The 25,214-nt window shown below is 36.5% G+C and overlaps 2 protein-coding genes across 2 annotated transcripts in view; one reads left to right on the forward strand and one right to left on the reverse strand.

Moving 5' to 3' along the window:
* Positions 1–696: 696 nt before the first annotated feature.
* On the reverse strand, positions 697–3,246 carry LOC6576003. The gene is made up of 3 exons (XM_002001971.4): positions 1,434–3,246; positions 1,260–1,356; positions 697–1,186 (listed from the first exon to the last, which is right to left on the reverse strand). The coding sequence occupies exons 1-3, from the start codon at positions 3,132–3,134 to the stop codon at positions 720–722; spliced, it is 2,265 nt and encodes a 754-aa protein (XP_002002007.1). The 5' UTR covers positions 3,135–3,246; the 3' UTR covers positions 697–719.
* Positions 3,247–11,461: 8,215 nt separating this feature from the next.
* LOC6576004 overlaps positions 11,462–25,214 on the forward strand; it is a 49,434-nt gene continuing 35,681 nt past the window's right edge. The window contains exons 1-2 of the mRNA XM_032729103.2: positions 11,462–11,648; positions 15,196–15,731. Of these exons, the coding sequence (XP_032584994.1) occupies positions 15,389–15,731 (343 nt within the window). The 5' untranslated portion in view covers positions 11,462–11,648; positions 15,196–15,388. The remainder of the gene's footprint in view (positions 11,649–15,195; positions 15,732–25,214) is intronic.

The following is a 25,214-nucleotide window of genomic DNA, read 5'->3' on the forward strand; positions in this document are numbered from 1 at the left end:
AATTGTACGAAATGAATTTCAAGAGCTAAAATAAAATGTAATTAGTAAAATAAGTTCATATTATTTTCATCAACTCCAAAGTTCCGTCTGATATACAAAAAAAATAATAATTCGGGAAAACATACCAATTTTACTAAAAAAAAAAAAAAATAATAATAATAATGAAAATTATTTTGGGTTCTTGAAATTATTTATTTCTTATGTTTCTATTATTTATATCTGAATGAATAACTAAAACCAGAAACAAATGTAAAAACTGATAAATTGGAAGAAATACGAAATAACAGTCAGAATAAACATATACACGCAGGGACAGATGAACAGAGGGAGGGACGGACAGATGAAGGGGTGGATAAACAAATGGAATGAGGGACGGATAAACAGAAGGATATAGAGAAACGGCAAGATAGATGTAGGGACGGACGGTCGGATAGAGAAATGCGCAGATGGAGAGATGGACGGATAGAGGAACGGACGGTCGGACGGACACATTGACCAGCGAACGGACAGATGGAGGGACAGACAACAAAATTGTGGGCAGGACGAACAGATGGAAAGACGGACGGAGAGAGACGGAAGGGACGGACGGACAGAAACGGACAGACTGGTGGCGCGAAATCGACACAGCTGTATATCCTCCATCCTTTGTCAAGGAATACAGAGTATCGGAAACGCCAACCGACTTCTGTTAAACAATTAGGAATCTTTCTTAAATGTATTTATAAAACACATTGTCCAGTTACAACAAATGCGGCTTTCTTTGCTGTGCCTGTCTTTGTTAATGACCTTGATATTCGTAAATCCTCTTTGTCCTCTGCCAGCCTTAGCTCCGCTACGCCAATGCGTTCAGTCAGCCGCGCCAAGTCCTCGCGAAGCTTCGCAATTGATGACCGCTTCTTCTCCAGAAACACTAAGGTGTCGTCGTAGTCTGCCATTAGAGGTGGATGGAATAGCAGTGGGCCAGAAGTTTTCAGCTTGTGCAGATCCCGTTGAATTCTACTATGCGTCAGCTTGCCCAGGTAGATGAGCTTCTGACACTGGGCTCTTTTCTGTTCGCTTTTCCTCATCTGGTCTTTCAGGCGGAGGTAGTTCCAGCGCTCCATGAATGCCTTGCACTTGTGATGGGCCAGCGCATGCATATTAAACTTGATTTTCTGATGAAGGCGATGCAGTTCCTTATTGCGATCTAAGATGAGTGACATCAATTGATAAGATTGAGTTGATATAATCGTAATATTGTTGGTTTCTAAGTCCTATACCTTCGATTTTAGTGCTCAGCGCAAGGGTCTCTGTCTGCTGGTTTAGATAATCCTGCATTTTGAGTCCACCGCCAAGATTCTCGAGCTTATCGGATTTCTAAGTAATGAGAGAGTTATAATAGAGTACGAGCGCAGGCCACAGCCCACAGCCCACAGCCCAGAGTTGAGTCTTACATTTTGAATATCAGCAGATCGATGCTGAGTGTTGAGCAGCTCCAATCGCATTTCGGACAATTCCTCTCTAAAGGCGGCCATCCGACGCAAAGTGTCGTCCACATAGATGGACAAATGGGTAGAACTGTCTTTGGTTAGCAGAGTGTTTCGAATAACGTGCTCCAAGTGCACTACCTTGAGGGCGGAGTCCATGCGGGTCGCCTCAAGCTCCTCGTTCAACTTGTTCGACTGATTGTGGGCCTGGTCCAGCGTCTTGTTCTGGATCTCAAGCAGTCGATCAAGCTGGAAGAGGGACTTTCGCCAGCGCTTGTAGTTGAGCTTATCGAATTTATTCTCAACTGTAATATAAGTCATTTCCTTCCTGCGCAGGAAGTGATCCTTCAAGCTTGCTTCCAAAGCACGCCTTTTGCAGGCCACACCTCGGAATTGGGTTATGCAGGCAATGAGCTGCTTCATCAGTTTCTCCTTGTCCAGGGAGTGTTGGAGCTGATAAACTTTGTCCTCGACCGTTGTGACAGCTCGACTGATCAGCTCTTGTAGGAACGATTCGAGGATTTCAGTTTGCTGTGTGCTGGGATCGGGGTCTATTATGCAGTGCATGCTATTTTGACTTGTTGAGTATGTTAGTCTCCTCGACATATCAGCGATCATAACCGATTTTGGCCGCGGCTCAATCACATTGACTTCATCGCTACTACTCAAACTGTTCAGTGATGAAAAGCCGGTGTATAGTCCCGTTGTCTTCGAGCTCACTGTCGCACGGCCTACGCTTTCAGCATAGACGCTCTGTGCATCGTACTCATCGGAAGTGGATATGTCATACGCTCTCGGCGGTTTAGTTTTGCCAGTGGGCTTATCCAGCTTCTTTTGCGCAGCTATCGAATGGAAGCTACTGGCTCCGGATAGCTCATTGATGTCGGGTATGGGCACCAGATTCGCCATCAGCTCGTTCCGCACGTAGATTTCGTCACCCCGTAGCATCGACGGAATAGACAAAGTCGAGTTTGAGGAGGAGCCGTCATCCGAATGGGTAACAATCTTCTTCTTCTTGCGTGAACTTCTTACCGGCTCGGAGTGCTTGATCACCTTAAAGAGATGTAGCGATGAGCTGTGATCTGGGAGTTGGTTGCCCACCGAATGCGAACGATATGGGCCGTCCACTGAAATAGATCGTCCGCTGACTCGGCTAATCCTCGAAGAACTGTGCACGTCATCATTATTCACAGTTGATCTATCTGCGAATTGTGACAACTTTTTCTTTGGCTTTGGAGATTTTTTGGCAATTTTTAGCAGAGCTTTTGTCTTAATGTTCTTTTTGGTAGCTTTTTTCGACACAATTGACTTAACACTTTTCCTCTTCTGGTAGGCCAATTTCGAGATTGATTTCCTGGTTTTCTGGAGGACCTCGGTATCGGCGGAGGATGCGCCGTCGCTGGTGTCGGTGGAGTCATCCCCAGTTTCGAAGTCAGTTGAAGCATCCTCTGAGAGTCGGCCATCGTTGAATGAATCCAAATTATCCAGATAATCCTTGCTGGATGTATCCACATTATCTTCGTCCGGCTGATCGACAAACTGTTGCAAGAAATTCAGTTTGGGTTGTACAAGTGACTGCTGTGTTGGCTCTTCGGTAATTTCTTTGGAAGTTTCGTCAGCCAGCAGTGTAATCGGTGAAAATTCTTTCCAACTCAACTGCCTAGACATGTTTTTAAGAACAACCAACAAAGCGACAAAAAATAAAATCAACAAACAACTAAATCATAAAAATAAACAAATCAAATGAACTTTTCGACAGGGCATCAAAAAGTGTAATAAGGCACAATACCTGAAGCAAACATTCCAAATCGAACAAAAGTGGCTAAGTTTTTATTTTTATTTTTATTTTATTTTTTTTTTTGCGACGACTGTGCGCGCCATATTAGATTATCGAAATGCCGTCAACAGCAAGTTTTCAGTTTAGCCTAACGGAGCAACGATACGCAGCTAGTCAGCCCAGTAACAACTTTTTCAGGCACTACATACACATGCACACACACACACACACTCACACATAAACTGACAATTACCGCAACGAAAAAATCCCTCGTTCTAACAGAGCCACAAGCATTTCCGGCTAAGCTCCATTTTCATACACCCTGCAGACATTCCAAGCGGATGAACGTGATCGAGCCCAAGGAAGCGGAATAGATATACATATATATGCTTTAGATTCGTATGAGGTAACTATGTTAGCTTAAATTGTTAAGTGGAGAATCAAAGATTACTATAGCCTAATTATATTCTAATGGAAATCCTACTTATTTTCACATCAAGTAAAATTTGGCATTTGCACAACACCGGATTCATGTCAGATTTAACATCCACGAAAATCATTATATCCCACCTCACACCTTGGCAATTATCGTGATTTTATTCATTTGTTTCTCTTCTTCATTCAGCGCTCTTCTCTTTTATCTCTGCAGCTCTGCATTTAAAAACGTTTATAGTCACAGCGTAAGCCCATCAATTATCTAATAGCTATATGTAACAAATCAAAATATATATATTTCTATATATGTATAAATATTCTATAATTAATATATTCAGAAATTAGCAAAAACTATTTCTTTTTTTATTTTTATTTAAGTATACAGCGATATATAAATATTGAGATATTAAATTTTTTTTTTAAATTTAGATTAGTATATTTAATATTTTTATATTTATTTTTCATATTTAAATTCACTAGTGTGTAAAATAAATATTATTTAATTATTCATGTATATTTTTGAATTAATTTTGAATATTTATTTTTCACATTTAAACTAATATATTAAGTAAATATTATTAAATTAAATTATTATAACAAAATATTATTTAATTTATTATAAATAATTTTTAAGTAATAAATTTATATATTAAAATATTTTATATTAACAATCATCATGATATAGGGATATCGTCTGTATCGTCATTATTCCATTCCATCCGAGTTCTTCTCTCAAGCCACAACAGTTAATTCCCTTATTTTGTACAATTTTTCTATATATCTGACTCTAGTTTTGCCATTATTCTTTAATTTTTGTTAATTTTTGTCTAACTAAAATAAAAAAATAAACACTTAAATAAAATTTCGTCAGCTCTTTTCGTTCTAGGATATTTTCTAGTCGCAAACTTTTGCTGTCCTGTTTTGTTGCTTCATTTCTCTGTTTTTTTTTTTTTTTTTTTTTTTTTTTTTGTAGCTGGCTGACTGACTTGACTTGCCTGGCACCTGCTGAGGTGGCCCGTTTGGCCTTCATCTCCCGCCCCATGCCGCTGCTGGCACGTTTCTGGCTGGCCTGTTGTTGGTTAATATCATCACTCATGTATGCCGCATACTAAAGAGAATTTATCATTTCTGCTGCGGCAGCTGTAAAAAAATAGAGGGAATAAGAACGAAGCCAGCAGCAGTAGCAACAACAACAACAACAACAACAACAGCCCTCGAACGGTTCTTTGGCTGGTGCTGCTGCTGCTGCTGCCATTGTCGCTCAAGTGTTTCGGCAGCCCAGCTTACCTATACACACAAATCTATCCATCTATCCATATATATTTATACATACATGTGTGTGTGTGTGTGTGTGCCTGTGGCTTTGGCTCCGAAGTTTCACCTGCTGCTGTTGCTGCATATTCACAAAATTCGTTTACGTTCACGTTGCCCCCATTTGCTAAGTAGATTTCGGGCTACCTGCATGCAGGCAGCTCGTTACAGCTGCAGCGCTAAGGGAATATATCTATATTCCCTACTCGCTCTCTCTCTCTCATCCCTCTTTCTCGCATCTCTCTTTTTTTACAGCTTTTCAGATATACATATATATTTTTTTGTCGCTCTGCTTTCAGGTTGGGCTGAGCGGATTCTGTCAAATTGCCTAAAACTTTCTTTATATTTGATGTAATGAATTCCCGACGTGCTGCTGTTGCCCCAACTCAACCCCCTCTCCCCCTCCCTCACTAATGCAGAGAGTGCACAGTGGGTATCTATAGATACAGCACACCTGCATTGCTAGCGACAAAGAACGCAAAGCAAGCACCAGCCACACATTGCGTATGCGTAATGTGTAACAGATATGCACGCTAAATTTATTCTCCCACTCTGCCTCTGTGGCTAGCACATGCGTGTGTGTGTGTGTGTGCGAGTGTGTGCGAGTTCCGTTTCCGCAATTAAAATGTTGATTACATGAAGTACGACTGCCGCTTGTTTGTTTGCCGCTGCTGTGGGCGCTACAAAGGAAAACGGAAATTATGTGTATGCGGGCGTTAGCGCTTAGCTAAGCCTCAACAACAACAACAACAATAGCAACAGCAACTGCAGCACCAGCAACACCATAAAATGTAACCGTTCGCTCGTCTGATAAGATTTACGAGCTCCGCTTTTATGTCGTCCCAACTCTGAGCTATAATTAACCAAGTAAATGAGATAAAGAATTTGCCAAAAAAGAAATATATAAATAAAACCAAATAACAAAGGCAGCAGCCACACACTCGATAAATTTAGCATAAAAAACAGCCAGCACGATGAGCAACAAACTGATTTGAAGCCATATGAAGGCAGTATAAAATCATGCTTGAAAAATAAAAATTTGGAATAAGACCAAAAATAATTTGAAATATTTCAGTAAAACACATTTGTCATTTCGTTGTCTTGCCCGAAATAAAAAAAAAAATAATAATAAATAAATAAATTCTTGTGATGAAGTAAACATATGTAATAATGTTGTGTGGGTGGCACTTTTCTATTATTAAAGCAAATATTCATTATAAAATGTCTGCTCTATACTAGACAGTCTTTGCTTACTGGTCAGAGAACCTAGTATATAATTAAATTGCTAAAACGAGCTCGTTTAATAACAAGCAATTTTTTGCTCTCTGAGTTTTTTCTCAAAATGTAAGTGAGGACATCGAGAGCAGAAAATGGGTACGTAAAGCTAGATCTAGCTGGAAAAACTACTAAAAAGGACAAATCGTGATTTTTCAAGTTTTTTGTATACATAAATATACAACATTAAAAAAAATATATATATATATATTAAGAAAAAGTTACAAAAATGAACAAAACAGAAAAACAGAAAACCAGAAAACCCCAAAACCTAGAATTGAAAAAAGACATATTTAGCCGAAAAAGGCTAATATGACATCAATGTCTGCGGGCTATGCATATAACATGTGCTTCTGCAAACTGTTCATTTCCATACGATTTGACTTCGTCCAATTAGATCCTCGCGGCTCTTGCCGAAGTGCTTAAATAGCCATCTCACTCGCACCCAGCAGCAGTCGGCACTACGTTCAGCAACAGCTAGCTTTGTCTCTTTCTCGCACTCTGAGGGAGAATAGTTACAACGCAAACTCATGCGGATCATAGTGTTACAACAACTCTTTACAAGCTCTCTGTCCCTCACTAATACTACTGCAACAGCAGCAGCCAATCACGAGACATTTAAACGACATTGTAAAGAAAAGGAAAGCTATGCTCTTCTCAGCTAAGCTAAACGTTGAATTATCGTCGCTGATAGCGAAATGTAAGCAATAATTATTTAATACTACAAAAAAGAAAATCCGAAAAAAATTATATCTTAAATTTAATCGCAATAAAAGATTAGCATGGATATATAGAAAATTGTATACAGTTGTCGTTGCCTGTGAACCGTTGTTATTCAGCTCATCTCATCATGTTATCTCATTATTTTTTCAATAACCTGTGCAGACAATTTACAAGGCCAGAGCAAAGGTCAGGGGCCTCGCAACAGTCTCTGCGGCAAGAAAGCACAGAAATCCGCCCTCAAATGGGGCAGTGGCGTGTGGCGGGTGTCCTCTGTTGTTAGACAACTTACATTGCACGGTAATTAAATCAATCATACGCCCCGTATTGGCAGTAAAGCGCGCAACACGCAGCAACAGAGGCAACGGCAATGGCAAGAAATCCGAAGAAGCCGCGAAAAGTGGGCTACAACAAAACAACACAACAACAAGTTGCCTTAAGATGGTGGCAACACCCACGCAGACACCTGCAAATACTCACGCGTCGGCGCTTAGCATAAATGAATATTTATAATTCTGTGTCCTGGCGCCGCGCCTTCGCTACCGACTGAGCCGCAAAGTGCTTTCGAGAGTGCAAAAATATTTTTTTATGAATATTTATTTGCTTTTGAAATCGAAGTTATGCATTTGTTGCTGCCCTCTTCAACTGCCTGCTACCTGTCGGCCGCCCCGCTGCTCTACTTCGCCCCCCGCTCCACCAGCCCCCTTCCTCTTCAGCAGAGGTCGTCAAAGTTTTTGGCCCTTCGCCCGAGAGCCGTGCGCTCTGTAAAGGTGCGTAAGACAATTTAATTTATTTGACGCATTAAAGCAAAAATATTAACGCTATAAATCAATAAAAAATCATGCAAGACGCGTCCGGAGGCAGCCAAGAGGTGCAGAAGTTTCTTTTCATTGCGAAATATTTTATTTTTATTTAAGTATGCTGCAAACTTTGTTCTGCTTTTGCTGCTTTTTTTTTTTTTTTTTTTGTTTGCAGCAGCAACAGCTTCTATTAATTTATGTGCCATTTGGAGAGCCTTTCCTCAAAGCCCAGTCCAGCACCGCACCGCCCCGCCCCCCTCAGCACCAACAGGCCGTGCAGTATTTTTATGACAGCTGCAAAATTATGGCAGTCAAAGTTGCTTTATGTGTCTTATGGCTCTTATGGGCATTGCACTTAATATTCGCCAGCAACTCGCATTCTCATTCTCATTCTCATTCGCATTGCAAATTCAATTTTAGTACATTATTCGCTAATCTCTACTCTGCCAGAAACTTTAAGGCAACTTTCATGGGGATTCGCTAGAAAATTCAGATTAATTCATAATTCATTTATGAATTCTGCCTTTAATTCTTGTATCCTTCGATTAAATTCTTAGCCGCTGAAGCCTTATATTGGCTAAACAAAGTCCCACTACTGTCAACCATTCCGAGGAATTGCCTTGAAATTGATAAGAACGAGACAAAATACAACACAGATATGATTGTCCTAATTATTAAATGGAGGCTCTTGGCACAGAGCTTAGACTGAATATTCCACAATTTCTCTGAAGACCTAAGCCTTTTTCTATTATACTTATACATATTTTATTATTATATATACTTATTTATATATATATATTATAAAATGAGTATAATATTTATACTTATTTATAAATAAATTATAAAATATATATAAAATAGGAAATCAGGGTATAATGGTTTTGTGAAAAAGTATGTAACGGGCAGAAGGAGGCGTGGCAGACCCCATAAAGTATATATATTCTTGATCAGGGCGACGAGCTGAGTCGATATAGCCCTGTCCGTCCGTCCGTCCGTCTGTATGAGTGCGTCGATCTCACAATATACAAAAAGCAGAATGATTAGATTATCAGCTTGGAGGGTTCAGGGTATCTCCTAGTCGAGCAGTCTCGACTGGAGCCTTCTTACTTATTATTTTATTGTAAATATATATTTTCTAACTTAATTTAATGTCAACTATAATCAACGTCTAAGCTCTGTCAATGTATTTCTTTTATTGCATTCATTTAATTTTGTACTCATATATTTACTTTGTCTTAATTTAAAGTATATTTCAATCAAAGTCTAAGCTCATTCAATTTAATAATTTTATTAAATTTTAATTTACATTTTTATTTTATTATTTTTGAACTTAATTTACATATTTAATCAAAATCTTAGGTCTATCAATTTATATATTTATTTGAATTTGAATTTGAATTTTTTGTTTATATATATTTATTAATTTAATTTAAAATCAACTATAATCAAAGTTTAAGCTCCGTCAATTTATTTATTTTTTATTGCATTTATTAAATTATTTTATTTTTATTTAAGTTTTAAGCTGATGTTTTTCTTATATAAACTTATTTGTATGATAATTTTTCCTCATATCAAATGTATTATGTTTTTTTTTTCATGACTTTCTCTATAATTTGCTTTTCCCATTTATTTTCTTCTCCTTCTCAGTTTCCGCTGTTCCGCTTTGCATTCTGTTGTCGCATTACCTAAGCACTTAGACTTCTCTGTTCGATTCTCTGCCGCATTCATTGGCTTTGGACTGTGCCATGCAGCTGCACAGCTAAACAGAGCTGCACTCAAAGCAGCCGGCAGTAAAAATAAACTTGAATGCCATTGACCCAAGATATTTTCATGCTGCTGCTGCTTGGAGTTTGCTTGGTTTCCCAAACTGCAATGGTCAGAAGTTTCTTTTCATTTTCATGCCGAATTTGCATATGTATGGCTAAAGTAGCTCGAGTGTTAGTGTGTGTGTGTGTGTGTGTGTGTGTATCCTTTGACATCCGACAACACCTTTGCGAGCGCCTTAAGTGCTGCTTAAATTTGCTATATAAATTTTCCAATTTGAACCCTTTAAAATTGCGTTTATTTAATTGGGGTAAACCAATTAAGAGTGCTTAATTTGAAACTAAATATTATATATAAAACCAAAATTCCATAGAATAGAGATATAATTTTAGATCAATTTTGATAATAGTAATAATTATATATTTTTTAACAAAAACTAAAAAGAAAATTAACTCTATCTCTCTCAATCGACGCTTCCACAGACAGACAGATAGACAGCGCTATTTCGACTTGGCTTGTCGCCTTGATTAAGAATCTTTATAATGCCACGCTACATTAAAAAACTGAAAAAAATTAAATTATTATTACAGAAATTAAAATAAATTTTAATTACAGATTTTCCCTTGTGAAACTCAATAAATTCGCACTTCACTTACTTTTTGCCAGCGCATCTATTCGGCTTCCATTGCCAATGAGCCCACATAAAGTCGTATATCATGCATGATATACATACGTACGTCTATTGATATGTGTAGTTGTAAGTATATGAGTGTAAGAGTTGGCATTTTGGCTTGTTGGTTCATTAAATATTGTGATGATTTATCATATTTATTTGCATGTGGCTTCGCCCGCCAGCAGATTTCAAAGAATTTACATATGATTTCATTAAATTTTCGCCTTTACTTTAATAGCTTTTAATTGTGCGCAAAGGATCAACAAATGCTCGTTAAACATTCACAATTGTCTCACATAGAAATTGTTACGTTAGCCCTTCTAGCTGAGCACCTGTGCCACGCTGGTTTATGATTAATGTGTTTGACTCGAAAGTAGCTGGAAGAAGGTGAGAGATTCGTTTCTCTTTTAACTTTTTGACTTGGCAACTTATAGCAGGTAGTGACAGAAGGCTAAATTGGTTTAAGATTATAAATAGAGAGCTATTCAAACATATTCAAATTTCATTTTATTGTTCAATTCATCAAGCTGAATAAAGCTGAATTGGCTAATAAATTACTTTATCTTAATATTTTTTATCGGCAAGCCACAGTGCGTATGATTAATATGAAGAAGGGCAAGCTGCATGTGTAGAATTGACAGATTTAATACTTATACTCATTCATGAAAGGGAAATGAGTATATTTGTTTTGTGCAAAGTCCACCTGGGCGTCCGTCTGGCTGTCCTTATGAACAGACTTATTTGAAGATAAAGATTTGGAATTTGCAAATCGTGAAATTTGAGCTGGCCGTGAATGAGTATTCTACAGTTGATAATGCCCGACTGCAACGCAAATAATTATTCTCATTTCATTTTGATTGTTTCACTTGCTATACCAAATTCAGTCTGCGATCCTGAAAACACAATTCAAATGAAACGGCGCCCAATTCAAATGAAAAATCCCATTATTTTAACAGCGCAAAGCTTTCTGTTAAAGCTGAAGCGGAACGCTCCGGCAATGAAACACATTCATAGCTGAGAGAGTACAAGTGCTCGTTTTTGTTGCTCTCTCTCCTTCGCTCGTGTCTGTTGCTTCGTCTCACTTGAGGGTCGTCGGCTTTGCGTGTGTGTCTCAGGCATGCGCGAGGATTGCAGAGGCACGCTTAGTTCCGGCTTTGACCGCTGGATGGCGCACCACAAACTTGCACAAGAAGTTGAAAATTTTTTTTAGTTATGATTTGCACTCCAGTCCGAACGCACGTCGTTTGAATCGCGCGCGCGCTACTCTTTGGCATTCAAATTGAACCAGAACTGAAAAACCGAAACCAGAAACCAGAGACACGCACACATACACACACACAGAAGCACACACACACGCACACACTGGCAGCAATACTTTTGCATTTGAATGGACAAGTGTCGTGTGCGGGCTTTAAAAGTTGTTTCGTGTTAGTTCCATTAAAAAATAAAATAAAAATTTGAGCAATAAAATAAAATTGAAAGCAAACAGAGAAAATAAAGTGCAAGTTTTAGGTGTGCTTCAATAAATTTGACAAAACACGAATTTAAAATATATTTATATAGAAAAAAAGCAAACAAAACAAAAATAAATGCGATTTGCGTGCCACAAACATTTATGAAGCATTTTGTTTGTTGTTGTTGCTGCTGTTGATGCTATTGTTGTTATTGTTGCTGTTCCTTGTGGAAAGTTTTGAACTGCTGCGGTTGCGGTTAATTAAAATAAAAGCGCGACAATAGGAAAAAAAACAAGGCAAAGAAAAACTCTGTAATATAATAACAAAAAATAAATTGTTTTTTTTTTTAATTTTGTTGTATATCTAAATTTACTTTGATGTATGTAATTATGATCGTCTGTTGTGCGTGCTGTCTGTTGTTTGTGCTCGCTTTCGCAGTTTGGGTTTGAGTCTCGACTGTTAGTGATCCCACTTTTTTTATGTAAACAAATTCTTCCTATTTTGACTGATCTTTTAAAAAAATTTGTTTGTTAATTATCTATTCATATTTAATTGATTTCTAAATATTTTAATTATCACTTTTTTGTAATTCGTTTGCCTCTTTTTTTTTTTTTTTTTTTTTTTTGCCCGCATTCATTTTGTCCGCTTGCCCATTTCACTGTATCTTATCTTAGTTTGGTTTTAGTCTTTGCTATTGCAGATCTGTTCTCGTTCTCACTTTTCATTTTAAACCTGCTCAATTTAAACAATGTATTTTAAATCTTATGTTAATTCTGTTATTTTTTATATGTTTTTGTTCTTCTTTTCTTGTCTATTTACTTACTTATATTCAATATCTTCTATAGTTCATATAGTCAAAGGGTGGAGTTCGGTTTGAGTCCTTGCTCTGCTGATCTGTTCTCACTTCCAAATATATGTACCTGCATATTTGAGCTGCTCAATTTAAGAATTTTTTCGTATTACAAATAAATATCATTTTGATTCACAAATTTGTAATACAATTATTTTTAAATTTTGACTTGATAAATTGCCTATCTCCTCTAGATCACTCCTGTTCACATTTATCTGTTTGCACTTTGGTTTGCGTCTTAACTGTCGCAGATTCTTTTAGCTTGTACCTGCGGTTATTCCCTCTATTCATTTTTCCTTGCTTTGTGTCTTGGCTATAGCTGATCTGCGCTCTCCTTCAACTTGCCATTTCTCTGCTTTTTTTTTCAAGTTCTCTGAATTCTTAAAACTTAATTTGCATCTATTGAAATTTTCATTATTTCGTTCCACCAACTCACAAATTTCACTTAATTATGTGCGCCGCTCTGCTGCTTGCGCTCCCCCCTCCCCATTCCTCAACGTGTTGATTGTTTTAATTTGAGTTCTTGAAGTATCTGGTTTTGGTTTGAGACTCGGCTGCCTCACACTATGCCATGCATAAAATTTGCTGCTGCATATTTTTAGGCGCTCTCGTGACAATGACGCAGCTATTTTTGTTGTTTTTTGGGTTTTTGTTCGCTATCGTTTGTGTTTGTTATTTGTTATTGTTGTCGCTGCTGCTTTATTATCTCTGCTCGACTTGTTAGCTGCCATTTTGTTGTTATTGTTGTTGTTGCTGCTGCCATTGTTGTGCAAACAGCCACAACAACATTTTGTATACAAGTGCGTGTAAAAAAAATTTGTCAAGTATTTTTTTTTATTTTATATTGTTTTTGCTCTCTCTCTCTCCTTTTCAGCTGTCATTAAAAGCACTTTGTAATGCTTTGTTGTTGAATTTCACATTGGCTTTTGTTTATCGCTTTGATTTTTTAACGTGTTTTAAAAACATCGGCCCAAATCCTATTTAGTTGTTCAATCAAGCAACAGAGCTTGTAATACTATAATTAATTTTATCCATTATTGACAGTTTGAGTAAATTGTGTATGTTGTATTGTTTGACCTGCTGTGCTGCATCTGATTTGCTGGGATTGCGACTGTATTTGAGGTTTGATTGCCCGATTTCCCATTTTTAAGGGATTCAGGTCTCAAAAATATTAATGAAGCAAATAGAAAATATTTTCTTGTATATATTTAGAAAATAGTTTCAGTAAAGTACTGTGGTTATATTTCTGATTTATGATTTACCTTAAATCTATGTCAAATATTGCATTAAAAAAATAGTTTTAGTTTTAGTTTTAGTTTTAATTTCGGCAAATTATTTAGTCGCTCTTGATCTGACTTATTTAAAGTTTTATGTAAGATATTGCACACAAATGTAAAATTTGATCAATAATTGTTTAGTCTTTCTATAAGCAATCCTAACGTTTTCATGTATTAATGCTTAACTATAATAGTGCAGATTAATAAATGGAGAATTAAATATAGATACTGTGATTTGTTATAATATCAACAATAAGCAATATTTCCATATTTCTAGATTTAAAGCTAAATATTTAAAAATTTTAAGCAAAATAATATTTTTTTTTCAATGAATATATGAGAAGATTATTTGGATTTTGGATTAATTTTAATCAATTTTTGTAACAATAATATATTTTTGTACAACTTATTTATATATGTTAGACATGTTTCAATTACAAATCATCCCCAAGCAAATCGAGCAGCTGTAATACTTTTGTATTGTTCATTCTTTCTTATTATGTTTAATTTTTCATTTAAGTAATTGTAATAAATTTAAAGGCGGCAAAACATGCGAGCTAATGTTAAGTTATAAATAGCAATTAAAAGGGCCAAATGGGCTGCGTATTTATAGAGAAAGCTCTCAGAGAGAGAGAGCGAGAGAGAGAGAGAGAGGGAGAGAGAGAGAGTGGAGAGTGATGGACACAGACGAGACATCAGGAGCAGTTGCCGCTAATCAAGTTTGATGGGCATTTCGCTGCAATGCGGCCCATGTGGGTCAGCGGAGCGTGTGGCATTATTATATTAACAGCGGAGCATCAACAACAACGACAACGACAAGGGAGAAGGGAGCAGGGACAGCGGACAACGACAACGCGCCAGCAGCGAAAGTGCTTGAACAAGGACTCTCAATTGCCTTGTTGTAAGCGTTTGCCAGTTAGCCGTAAATCAAATGCGAGGCAGCAACAGCCGAGAGTGAGGGGAAAATTTTGAATTTATGTTGCATGCGCCTCAATAGTGTCCCAAATGCTGCTGTCTCGCTCTCTCTCTCTCTCTCTCTCTCTCTCGCACTCTCTTGCTCTCTGCTGTTGCTGTTGTAATTAATCTTTGGCCAAAATGCTGCAAAATTTATGTCTTTAACTTTGGGCCGCGCGTTTGCTGTGTCCCGGCCGTTTAATAGTTTCGCCCGCTTTACTTTTCTTCCTTTCTATGCTTCTTTCTTTCTTTCCTCTACTCGTTTGCTTTCCGGCTACATTTCGCGCTCCCGATTAAAAGTGATTAATTGCCAGGCAGTTAAAATAAAAATAACAACAAGCAGAAGAGTAACAGCAATAGCAACAATAATAATATGAACAACAAACAGCTATATCAACTTAATGTCTAAATTAAATAAGTGAATTCTTGCTTCACACAGAAATTAATAAACACATCGAAGAGTGAGAGAGAGAGAGAGAGAGAGGGCGAGCGTGAGACTCTCACTGTGTGTGTGTGTGCGTGGGCAGCGTCCAAGGGCTCGCCCACAGCACATAAATAAACAGGCAAATAGCAAAAGGCGCATTGCCGGCCCTTTGACCCTTCCGGCAAGTGAAAGTGTTTTAACTGCCAGCATGTGTATGCCAGAGCCCCAGAGTCACACTCACAGGCTGAGTCACAGTCAGAGTCACAGACTGAGTCACAGTCATGGACAGAGTCAGCAGCAGCTGCCACAGCACCACCGACAGCACACCAAACACCACCACCAACAGCAGCAGCAGGAGCAGGAGCGGGAGCGGGAGCACCACCATCACCACCACCACCAGCAGCAGCACCACCATAGCCACAGCCACAAGCAACAGGCAGGCCAAGCTGTTAGCCTGGCCAAAAGGACAACAGCAACAACAACAACAACAACAACAACAGCAACGCATTTGCAGCTCTGGTATATGCTACATGTGATATTAGTGCTAATCGGTAAGTGCTTCACAAACAGCCCAAATATTTCTGCGTTTTTTTTTATACGTATACATAATTATTTTAAATGGTTTGCAATTAATTCCAGAGACCAAAAATTTAGTTTAAATGTTGCCAAAACTTTTGCAAATTGAGATGAAAATGTTTGCTCATTTATGTTAAGTGTGCCTATGTGTGTGTGTGTGTGTGGAGTACCACGAGCTATGCTCTATACTCTATACAAATACGAATAGCCATGGGGCTGCTCTGATAGCCATCTATAAGGCTCGCAGCTAGACAAACAAACATTTGCCTTGTTCGCTCGGTTTCTGTTAGCTGTATAAACAAATTATGTTAACTGCAATTGCCAATGATAATATATATAATAATAATATTCAATATTCATGGATTATTAAAATAACAAAGTTGAGTTTTGTCTATGTAAAGCAACAGCTGCAGTAGACATCAAAAACAAACTTGGCAAAAAAGCCAAGATAATAAACAAAAGTCTCACAAAATGATGAAAGGGGTATAGATTGGGTTGGGCTAGACTTGATGGAATTGAGATTTGTCAGCTTTGAATATATAAAAGAGGCTAAACTTCTTAATTTATATCCAATGTGTTTCTACAGTTTCTAATTGTCATTAGTCAATAAGCTTATTGACTGCTTAAATAAAATACGAATTTAACTAAATGCGCTTAATTTAATCGCATTTCATGAATCTTGATAAAGCACACAAAAGCAGTTCTGATAGGGAAATTTGTATAATTATTATAATAGCAATTGATTTTATTTGATTATACATAAATAAATAAAATGTGAAGCGAAAATGCTAAGCTTATGAAAACTAATGAAGTTTTATATAAATAATATGATGCAAATAGAATACAAAATAAAATAAATAAATAGCTAAAAAAAATTTAACAAAAAATAAAAAATAAATGAATAAATAAATTAAAAAATAAATTATAATAAGAAATAAAAAATCATAAACTGTATATATATATATATGCAGCTCCAAAAAAAATAAATAAATAAATAAATAAATAAAAAAAAAAAAAAATACACAATAAAAAAGATCAACTGTAATATATATGTAATAAACTGTATATATTAAATAAAAAATTGATTTTTTAAATTACTAAAATATACGACATATACTTCATACGACATATACATACATAGAGCTCAAAAAAAAAAAAAAAAAATAATAATAATAATAATACAAAATAAAAAACATAAAAACACATAAACTGTAAATATATATTAAATAGAAACATGATTTTGTTTTTATTTAAAAAATATACGACATTTACTTCATATATATATACAACTCCAAAATAATATATCCCATTATTTACTTATTTTATTTATTTATTTTATTTTATTTTATTTATTTTATTTTTTTTTTTTTGTATTTAATTAACAATGTTAAATCAATTTGAATGCAATATACCATAAACGAAAATCAATTGAACTAGCAATTGAATGAACAAAAACTGTTTCAAAACAATTAAACTTGCAAACAATTCACAGTAATTTTTATAAACTTGATAAACTGAAATGAATCTATAAAAACTGAAAAACAAATTTGTAATAAGAGGAAGCTGCACTTCAAAGCATGTTTGCTTCAATTACTGTTTCGATTGAGCCGCATACACTTAAATGCTTTGAAATATTTATCCATTTACTCAAATTCCTACTAAAGGCCATGAATAAACATGAATGAATTACCGAAAAAAATATAAAGAAAATAAAATACGTGCGCTCAATTAAAAATTTTCAGCCACTTGAAATATGTCAAAGGCAAAATTTTGTTCCTTCGAGCAGTTCAAGGACAAACAGCAACATAAAATTATGCCAATAAAAAACAATCAAGGAAATTGCAAAGCAAAGTTCAAATGATCGAAACGAAGCAACTGGTACTTAAGTAATTTTCTAGCTAAGAAAAAGCAAACAACAAAACAAATTACGATACGCACGCTGCATAGAAATTAATAAATTGCCTGTAGATGGACGAGGAGTCCTGCTCCGACTCCTGCTCCCGCTCCCGCTCTCTAATATATTCGAGCTTTGCTCCTGTTGTTGTGTCACTGTCAAAGCGCAAAAAAGTTAAGTTGACATTTCCGCCGAACAAACAAACACACACACACACAGACAGTGAAAAAGAGAGGGTAGACGAAATACAAGTCACGTTGCTAGAGAGAGAGACTGCGAGAGAGCGAGATAGATAGCAATAGCTAAGGAGATTGAGCGAGATGGGGAACAACATTAAAGCCATTGAAGAGCGTTGGCTTTCATTATTTTTAAATCATATCACATGGCGCAAGGGCAAACGGAAACGGATATGAAACCAACTGATGTGTGCGTCTGTATGCGTGTGTGTGCGTGTGTGTGTGTGTGTGAGTGGGAGTTCGTGGGTGTTCGTGGAGCTTAATTCAACGTCTCATTTGCATACATTAAAATGTCACATTTTACATGCCGTTTGTGCGTCGCTCGCCCTTAAGCCATAACGGTTTGCCGTCAGTTAACGTTAAGAAGCCTCCGCCTGTTACACATAAACTACATTAGCAATTGCCAGTCTCAGAGCCGAAGTAGGAGTCAGAGCCAGAGTAGGAGTCGGGCATCAGGACGTAGCCGCAGCCGCAGAGGCATTGCAGCCATGTAAAAATGGCTTAACGCGCAAATCTTTCAACTAAACATTAATCCTAATGGTTTTCAATTTTTTCCCTCTGGCTGAAACGCGCGTCTGTGGCAAGTCAACTTAGCAGTAGCAGCTGAAAAATACAAAAAGAAAACATTGTATCGGTAGGGAGTGCTCAGCTATGAGATACCCTGAAAGAACTGGAGGAGCAAAAGAGAGGAAACGAAGCTTAGAGATGATGGGCTATCAGATATGATGTAAAACAAAAAATCAAAGGCAAATAAGATGAAATTACAAGTCAAATAAGAAGAAGATAGGAAGAGAAGAGAAGGTAAGAGAAGAGAAGAGAGAAGAAGACAAAAGAAAAGGAAATACTTTTCATTGATATAATAGATGTAAATGGAATGGAATGGAATGAAATAGATTGGAAAAGAAAGGAAAAGAAAGGAAATAGAAATGAGAGGAATGCAAAGCAACGAATAGAAATAGTAAGGAAAGGAAAGGAAAAGAAAGGAATGGAAAGAACTGGATGGAAAGGCATAGAGGAGAAAAGAGAAAATAAAAAGTAGAAAACAAGAAGGAAACGAGAAGAAAATGAAAGAAAAAGAAACAGAAGCTAAGTCAACAGAGGATCCCACCATGAAACATACATTTCAGACAACCTATACTACCCGCTTTCATCCACTTTCAATGTGTATAAAAAGGAAAAAAAGCCGAGCCCTGAGCCCTCAGCCTGAGCCACAATTCCTGTTTTGCATGTAAATACGCTCTTTGATATTTGCGACGCATTTCGCCTGCAGCCTGATTGCCTCTGACAGCCACGCCCCGCCTCCCCCAAAATATACTGACTGACTTTAAATATGAATTTTAGCGAAATGCGCAAGGGCCAGCTCATAAAATGTGCCGCCCATTCTCATTAGCCGGGCTCATTAATCAGCTGTCGGTCCTAAACGAAAAACGAAACACAAAAAAATAAAAAATAAAACTCAAAAAATCAAACGTTGCCCTTGACTTAGTTAGTTAGCCGGGCTGCTCATCTAGGCGGCACACAGGGCTAATTTCGACTCACATGAGAGGCGCACAGCTGGGCTATTAAGGCAGATCAAATTAGGCATTTGATGGGCTATAAGATATCCAGTAAGAGATGGTCTTGGTAGAAGAACTAATGAGAAAAAAGAAGAAGAATTAAAAATTATTGAAATTAAACCAAATGTTGAATAACGTAAATACTTTGAGAATGTAAAAACAGTATGAAAAAAAAAAAAGATTTCTTTACTAAGGAATATATTAATATTATAAAATATTATTAACAAATAAATAAATAAATAAAAAAAATTTAATTTTAGAATAAAATTTTTATTTTTTATTTTATTTATTTATTTTTTTTTTTTTTTTTTTTTTGGCTTCTACTTTTTTTTACTTTTACTTTTATTAGTATGTTATCATAGCTAAAAAAAAAAAGTGTAGAATGAATAAATTAATTTATTATTGTTATTATTACAAATGGTATTACTACATATTAATATTCTTGGCTTATCTACCTAAATATTTATCACTGCATCTTAACCGGAGTCCATTAAAGATTTTTGTTGATATATTTTTACAAGAAAAACATTTGCTTAGGCCGAGTAAATATTTTCATTGTTGAGTAGAAAAAATTCGAGCAAATTTGAGATTGTCAACAAAAATCTATAAAAGACACGTGAAACACCAAATGTGATTTATAAGAACACTATTATTGCATTTAATTTTATATATATGCAAATTTATGATTTATATTAGCTATGTATATGACAAAGAATTGACAGTCGAATCCGGTTATAAGGACTCCACTTATAGCGTCCGTGGGGCTATTGCGATGAAAATTCTTATTCCCAGACAACCATAAATTTATATGGCTATAGCGTCTTTCGGGCATAACAACGGTATTACAGGATTTTAGTGTGTTCAAAAATTCCAAAATAATCTCAGCTATATGTAAAATTTTTTGAAAATTCTATTTATAGAAAATTTCAAATATTTTCAAGATCTGTTTTGGCTTTATTTATATTTTTATTAAAATATAGGTTATACAAAAATTTAGTTAAAAAATAATACAAAAAATAATAAAAAAAAATAATGATTCTTCACATTTATTTACATATATATTAATACATTTATTTTCATTAAAATTGTATATTAATTATAAAACAAACATACTTTTCGAATGTTTGGAAGATTCAACTGACAACATGTTAATAACTTAAAGTGCGACAGACACTAAATAGAGCGAGAAAGAGAAGCAAAAGGGAAACAATACCACACTGCAATCAGCTTTACGGTTATATTTATTCATTTATTCATTTTACTGATCGAATAATTTCTCAGGCCTGAAATATTTGATAAATACATTATTTATTTAGAGCAGCTTAATTCACGTACTTGGCTGGAATTTATATATGTATATATGCATATACGAGTTTATTTACCCTCTGTCGCACCTCTGCGGCCATCGGGGACACTGGGTATACACGTGGCATATGCTCGCACACTATCGCATTAAGTTATCCTTGCGCACTGAGCATCAGCTCAAGTGGGCTCTTCTTTTGTTTTCAAAATAAAACTGTTTCGCTACAATAACAAAGCAAGTGTTTTTGTTTTGATTATCCATAAACACACAGAGAGAGAGAGAGAGAGAGAGAGAGAGGGTGGGTGCGAGTGCTACAATAGATGATGATAGCTGTCTGATTGCACTCATACAAACACACACACGCACACACACACATATGTATGTGTGCGTACTTCCATTTATTCGAGTGACACACATAAGAAAAAGCGAGTGAGAGCGTTGCAGTCGGGCAGTACCGACTGCAGAACACCCATCCACGTCCCAAATGCTACAAGTTTGTTCTATATATACATAGATACGTATTGTATTAAATTATTTTTTTGGGGCGGGTGCCACGCCCTCAATGATGGATTTATCCTCCATATCTTATTGGAGTTTTGTTGTTAGCCCGGGTATATAATCTCAATTTCAATTCCCTTGATAGCCCGTTTTTCGATTTGCCACGCCCCGAGTGGGCGAATTGAAAAATTCCTGATATTTTATAATTCGATTCTATATAAGGTATATCAATGTCTCAAATCTTGAGTCTCTATATACGAACAAGTCTCTACATACGGATGGATGGATGGTGCTGACAACCAATATACTCGTTTCATTTTGCGAAACCGAATCATACTGAGCCACTAAGCTATTGTTGAAGTTTATCTTTGCATTTGCCAAATGATGGCAGCTCGACTTTTGTTATTGTGCTCGATTTCATTTATTTGATGAGTCCTTGCAGCTGCTGCTGTTGTTGTTGTTGTTGTTGTTGGTGTCGTTATATCAGCGTAGTTGAGATTGACGTTAACAGCAGGTAGCTTAAATAGAAATAAATTTTCGGCAATCGCATTGCTCATCAGCGCAATTCATTCATTCATATTTAATGATGCTTTTAGTAACAACATTTTTATGAACTCGACAATCAGCTGCACAAATCAAATTACAGCTACTTGCCTATTTTTTTTTTTTTTTTTTTTGATGTTTTTGATTTGAAGCAGAGATAATTATAGGTTGCAGAAGAATAGTTCTCCCCGATTTAAGCTGGAATACTTGATTCAGTTCATCAACATTATTCATTCACAAATAAACTCGGATAATTAAGTACCGTTTATAGGCCTCTCCTCTATTATTATAGATCTAAGAACATCAATTAATGCGTGGCCAAATGAAAGACAGAAATACAAATCCGTTTCTCACATTTCGTTTTCTTTTTATCTATCTGGTAAATTGATATGCGCGTAGCCATAAATTGTAACGTTTCAATTAAAAATGTTGGCCATGGCTGCAAGCCAGAGGCGTGGAATAAAAAACTGAAATGTAGACAAACAATGGCAAATTGAAACAAAATGAAACACATTTTGTGCGTGTTCTCTGTTGACTTCTTGTTCTTCTTTTTGCTGTTTTCGCTCTTTCTCTCGGTCTCTCTCTCTCTCTGTGTCGATTTGTATTGAAATCATTAGAGCGCAGCAAGAAAATGGAAAAGTTCTATAAACCGATGGGCAGCGGGCAATGGGGGGGGCGTGGCATTAATGTCTGACGAACAAACAAACAAGCGACTGACGCCTATTAATCATGCCGACTTTACGTACCATTAAGCACGAACATTTCAACGGGCCGAAAGGCGTTTCGACTTTTTGGTATATCATTGCAGCATGATATGAGAGTTCCCACGGGCCGCAACCTGTGGTCACTGTCTAATGAGTTGACCGACCAGGCAATACCCTTGACTTCAACAAAGGCGAATCGTCCTCCCCCCCACCCCTCTGCCGCTGACTGTCTGCCAAAAAAAGGTTCACAGCAGCGCTGCAATATGAGCAACAGCTAGACCCAAAAAAATACACACACACACACTCTCTCACACACACTCGAAGCCCCAACAGAACACAAACAGTGTAACTGGCTGCCTAATGGCAAAAATATTGTATTACAGCAATTTGTGCAGCGCACCCCAAGCCAGCCGAGCCACAGTAGGGATAAATAAAAAAAGAAAGAAAATATAAATAAAAAAAACAAAATTTATATATATATAATGGCACAAAATGAGCAGCCCAAGGGTCGCGCTAACGATATGGTAAATTTATAAAAAAAAATCAAGAGAAAAGGAAGGAGTGCAAGAATTCAAGACCCACAAACAACATGACACCAGTCGGCAGTCAGTGAAGAGGGGCAGGCATAAAATAATCAGCACTCGGCACCAGAAATGATCCCGAAAAGGCAAATGTTGAGGCTAAAAGGCTTTTCAGGTCAGGCCTAGGCCCTGGCCCTGGCCCTCCCCCTCTCCCTCCAGCACGGCATGGCTCGGCTCGACTGCCAAATTGATTTGATTCCCGGCCAACGTCAAATAAAGCTGAAAGATGCAAATTTCCCATTCGCACTTGTGCAAAGCCAAATGCTTAAATAATTTAAATATTTTGCTAACCAATTGCCCCGTTCGACATAATCAAAGAGCCATGTGGGATGTAAGCGGGGGACAGACCAAATCAGCGCTTAGTTTAAGTCATGTAAGCAGCTCACAAAAGCGGAAAAGACAATTCAATCGATTTGCTAAAACATACATGTGTGATATTATCCATGTGTGTGTGTTTAATGCGCTTTGTGCAAAAAACATAGGAGATAGTGTGTGTATGTGTGTGTGCGTGTATGTGTGTGTCTGTGTGTGGCTTGAGTCTGGGATGTGCGCACAGCAGACAAAGCGCTGCACAAGTGCTTGAAATATTTTCACTTTTGTCATTTCCTACTCGCTTGGCATTCCAGAAATTCAAACAAAGAGCGACAAACGCTCCAGAAATATGTTAACGCACAAGTTAAAGAAAATGTAGCATACTTTCGAGGCGCGCTCAGCCAACTCAGCAGTTGGCGATGGCAGCGTGATAGAAAGCATATCAAAGAAATCGGAGCAGCTGTGCAGCTGTGCAGAGCTGGCAATTCATTTTATGAAAACTGGGTAAAACTTGTTGAAATAATAATACAGTTTGAGTGCGGCAACAGAGGGGCGGAAGGGTGAGCATTCGGGGGAGCTAGAAAGTTCCTTGAAGTGCTGCATTCAAATAAAAATCTTCAGCTGCCCCAAGACATATATGTTTTATAAATCACTGCAATGCTTAGCTCTAGTCTGCTTGAAGTTAGATCAATATTTTCATGGGCAGCAATAATAGAGAATATTTCAAAGCTTAAAGTCTCATCAGATAAGAGATGAGCAGAAAAGTTGCAGTTGCGTTTAATAACTCGCATTTGCTTACTTTACTGAAATCTTTCATCTGAAGATTTTGCATTAAATAACAGTTCAAGAAGGAATGTAGAATTTTATTTTTTTAAGTATTTATATTCATGTCATAAATGAAAGACAGGGCGAATGAGAGTGAGAGCTTCTTGGAATGCTCCAGATTTATATATATATTTGAGTATATGTAGACAATCTACAATACGACTTATTAAACATTATTATTATTCATACAATTATTCCCATACATTTATTTTAAAGCATTCAAATTATTATTTTAAAAGTATTGCCTTATGAAAACGTATACTAAACACTTTGAAAAACGCTTGACAATTCAGAATAAAAATATATAAAAATATTATAAATAAAAACTATATATATTAAAAAATATATATATATATAAATTTTAGATTATATTTATTTAAATTCTTATTAAATATTAAACATTTAAAATTATAAATGAAAATATAGAATAAAATAAAATAAATAATGAAAACATACATACATACAATAATACATACATACATACATACATACAATTTTACCCCAATTATGAAATATATGAAATATTAGTTTAGATTTCAATTGTCAACGATTTAAAATGTATTGATATGATTTTTAAGCTAGCCCCTTCACTTCCCACCTCGACCTAAGACCCACCCCGCTCAGATAGCACACACTTTATCTTCACATCCGATATAAAACATTATATATAGCCAGTGTAAAACACTTGGGGCCTTGTCACGTGCCCATCGCTGGGTGCTAATGGCAATGAAGAGTTGAAATCGTGCGAGGCGGCCGCGCCCAACACTTTCGCTCAGGACTCCCCGGCAGCTGCGAGCCGCGACTGGGGAAGCGCCGGCAAATGGCATCTCGATGTTAGTTTTTTGTTCTTTTTTTTTTGTGATGCTTGCAGTGGATTTTTGGCAATAGACGAACGCAAATAGAGCAGAAAAATTGCGCCTCCGGCTGAGCGAAACTCGGAAACTCGGAAACTGGGTCCAGTGAAAGTTGTAAAGCGAAAGTTTTAAGTGTGCGTGTGTGTGTGTGT

This window comes from Drosophila mojavensis, unplaced genomic scaffold (genome assembly GCF_018153725.1).
Source record: "Drosophila mojavensis isolate 15081-1352.22 unplaced genomic scaffold, ASM1815372v1 contig_36, whole genome shotgun sequence".
Taxonomy (NCBI): domain Eukaryota; kingdom Metazoa; phylum Arthropoda; class Insecta; order Diptera; family Drosophilidae; genus Drosophila; species Drosophila mojavensis.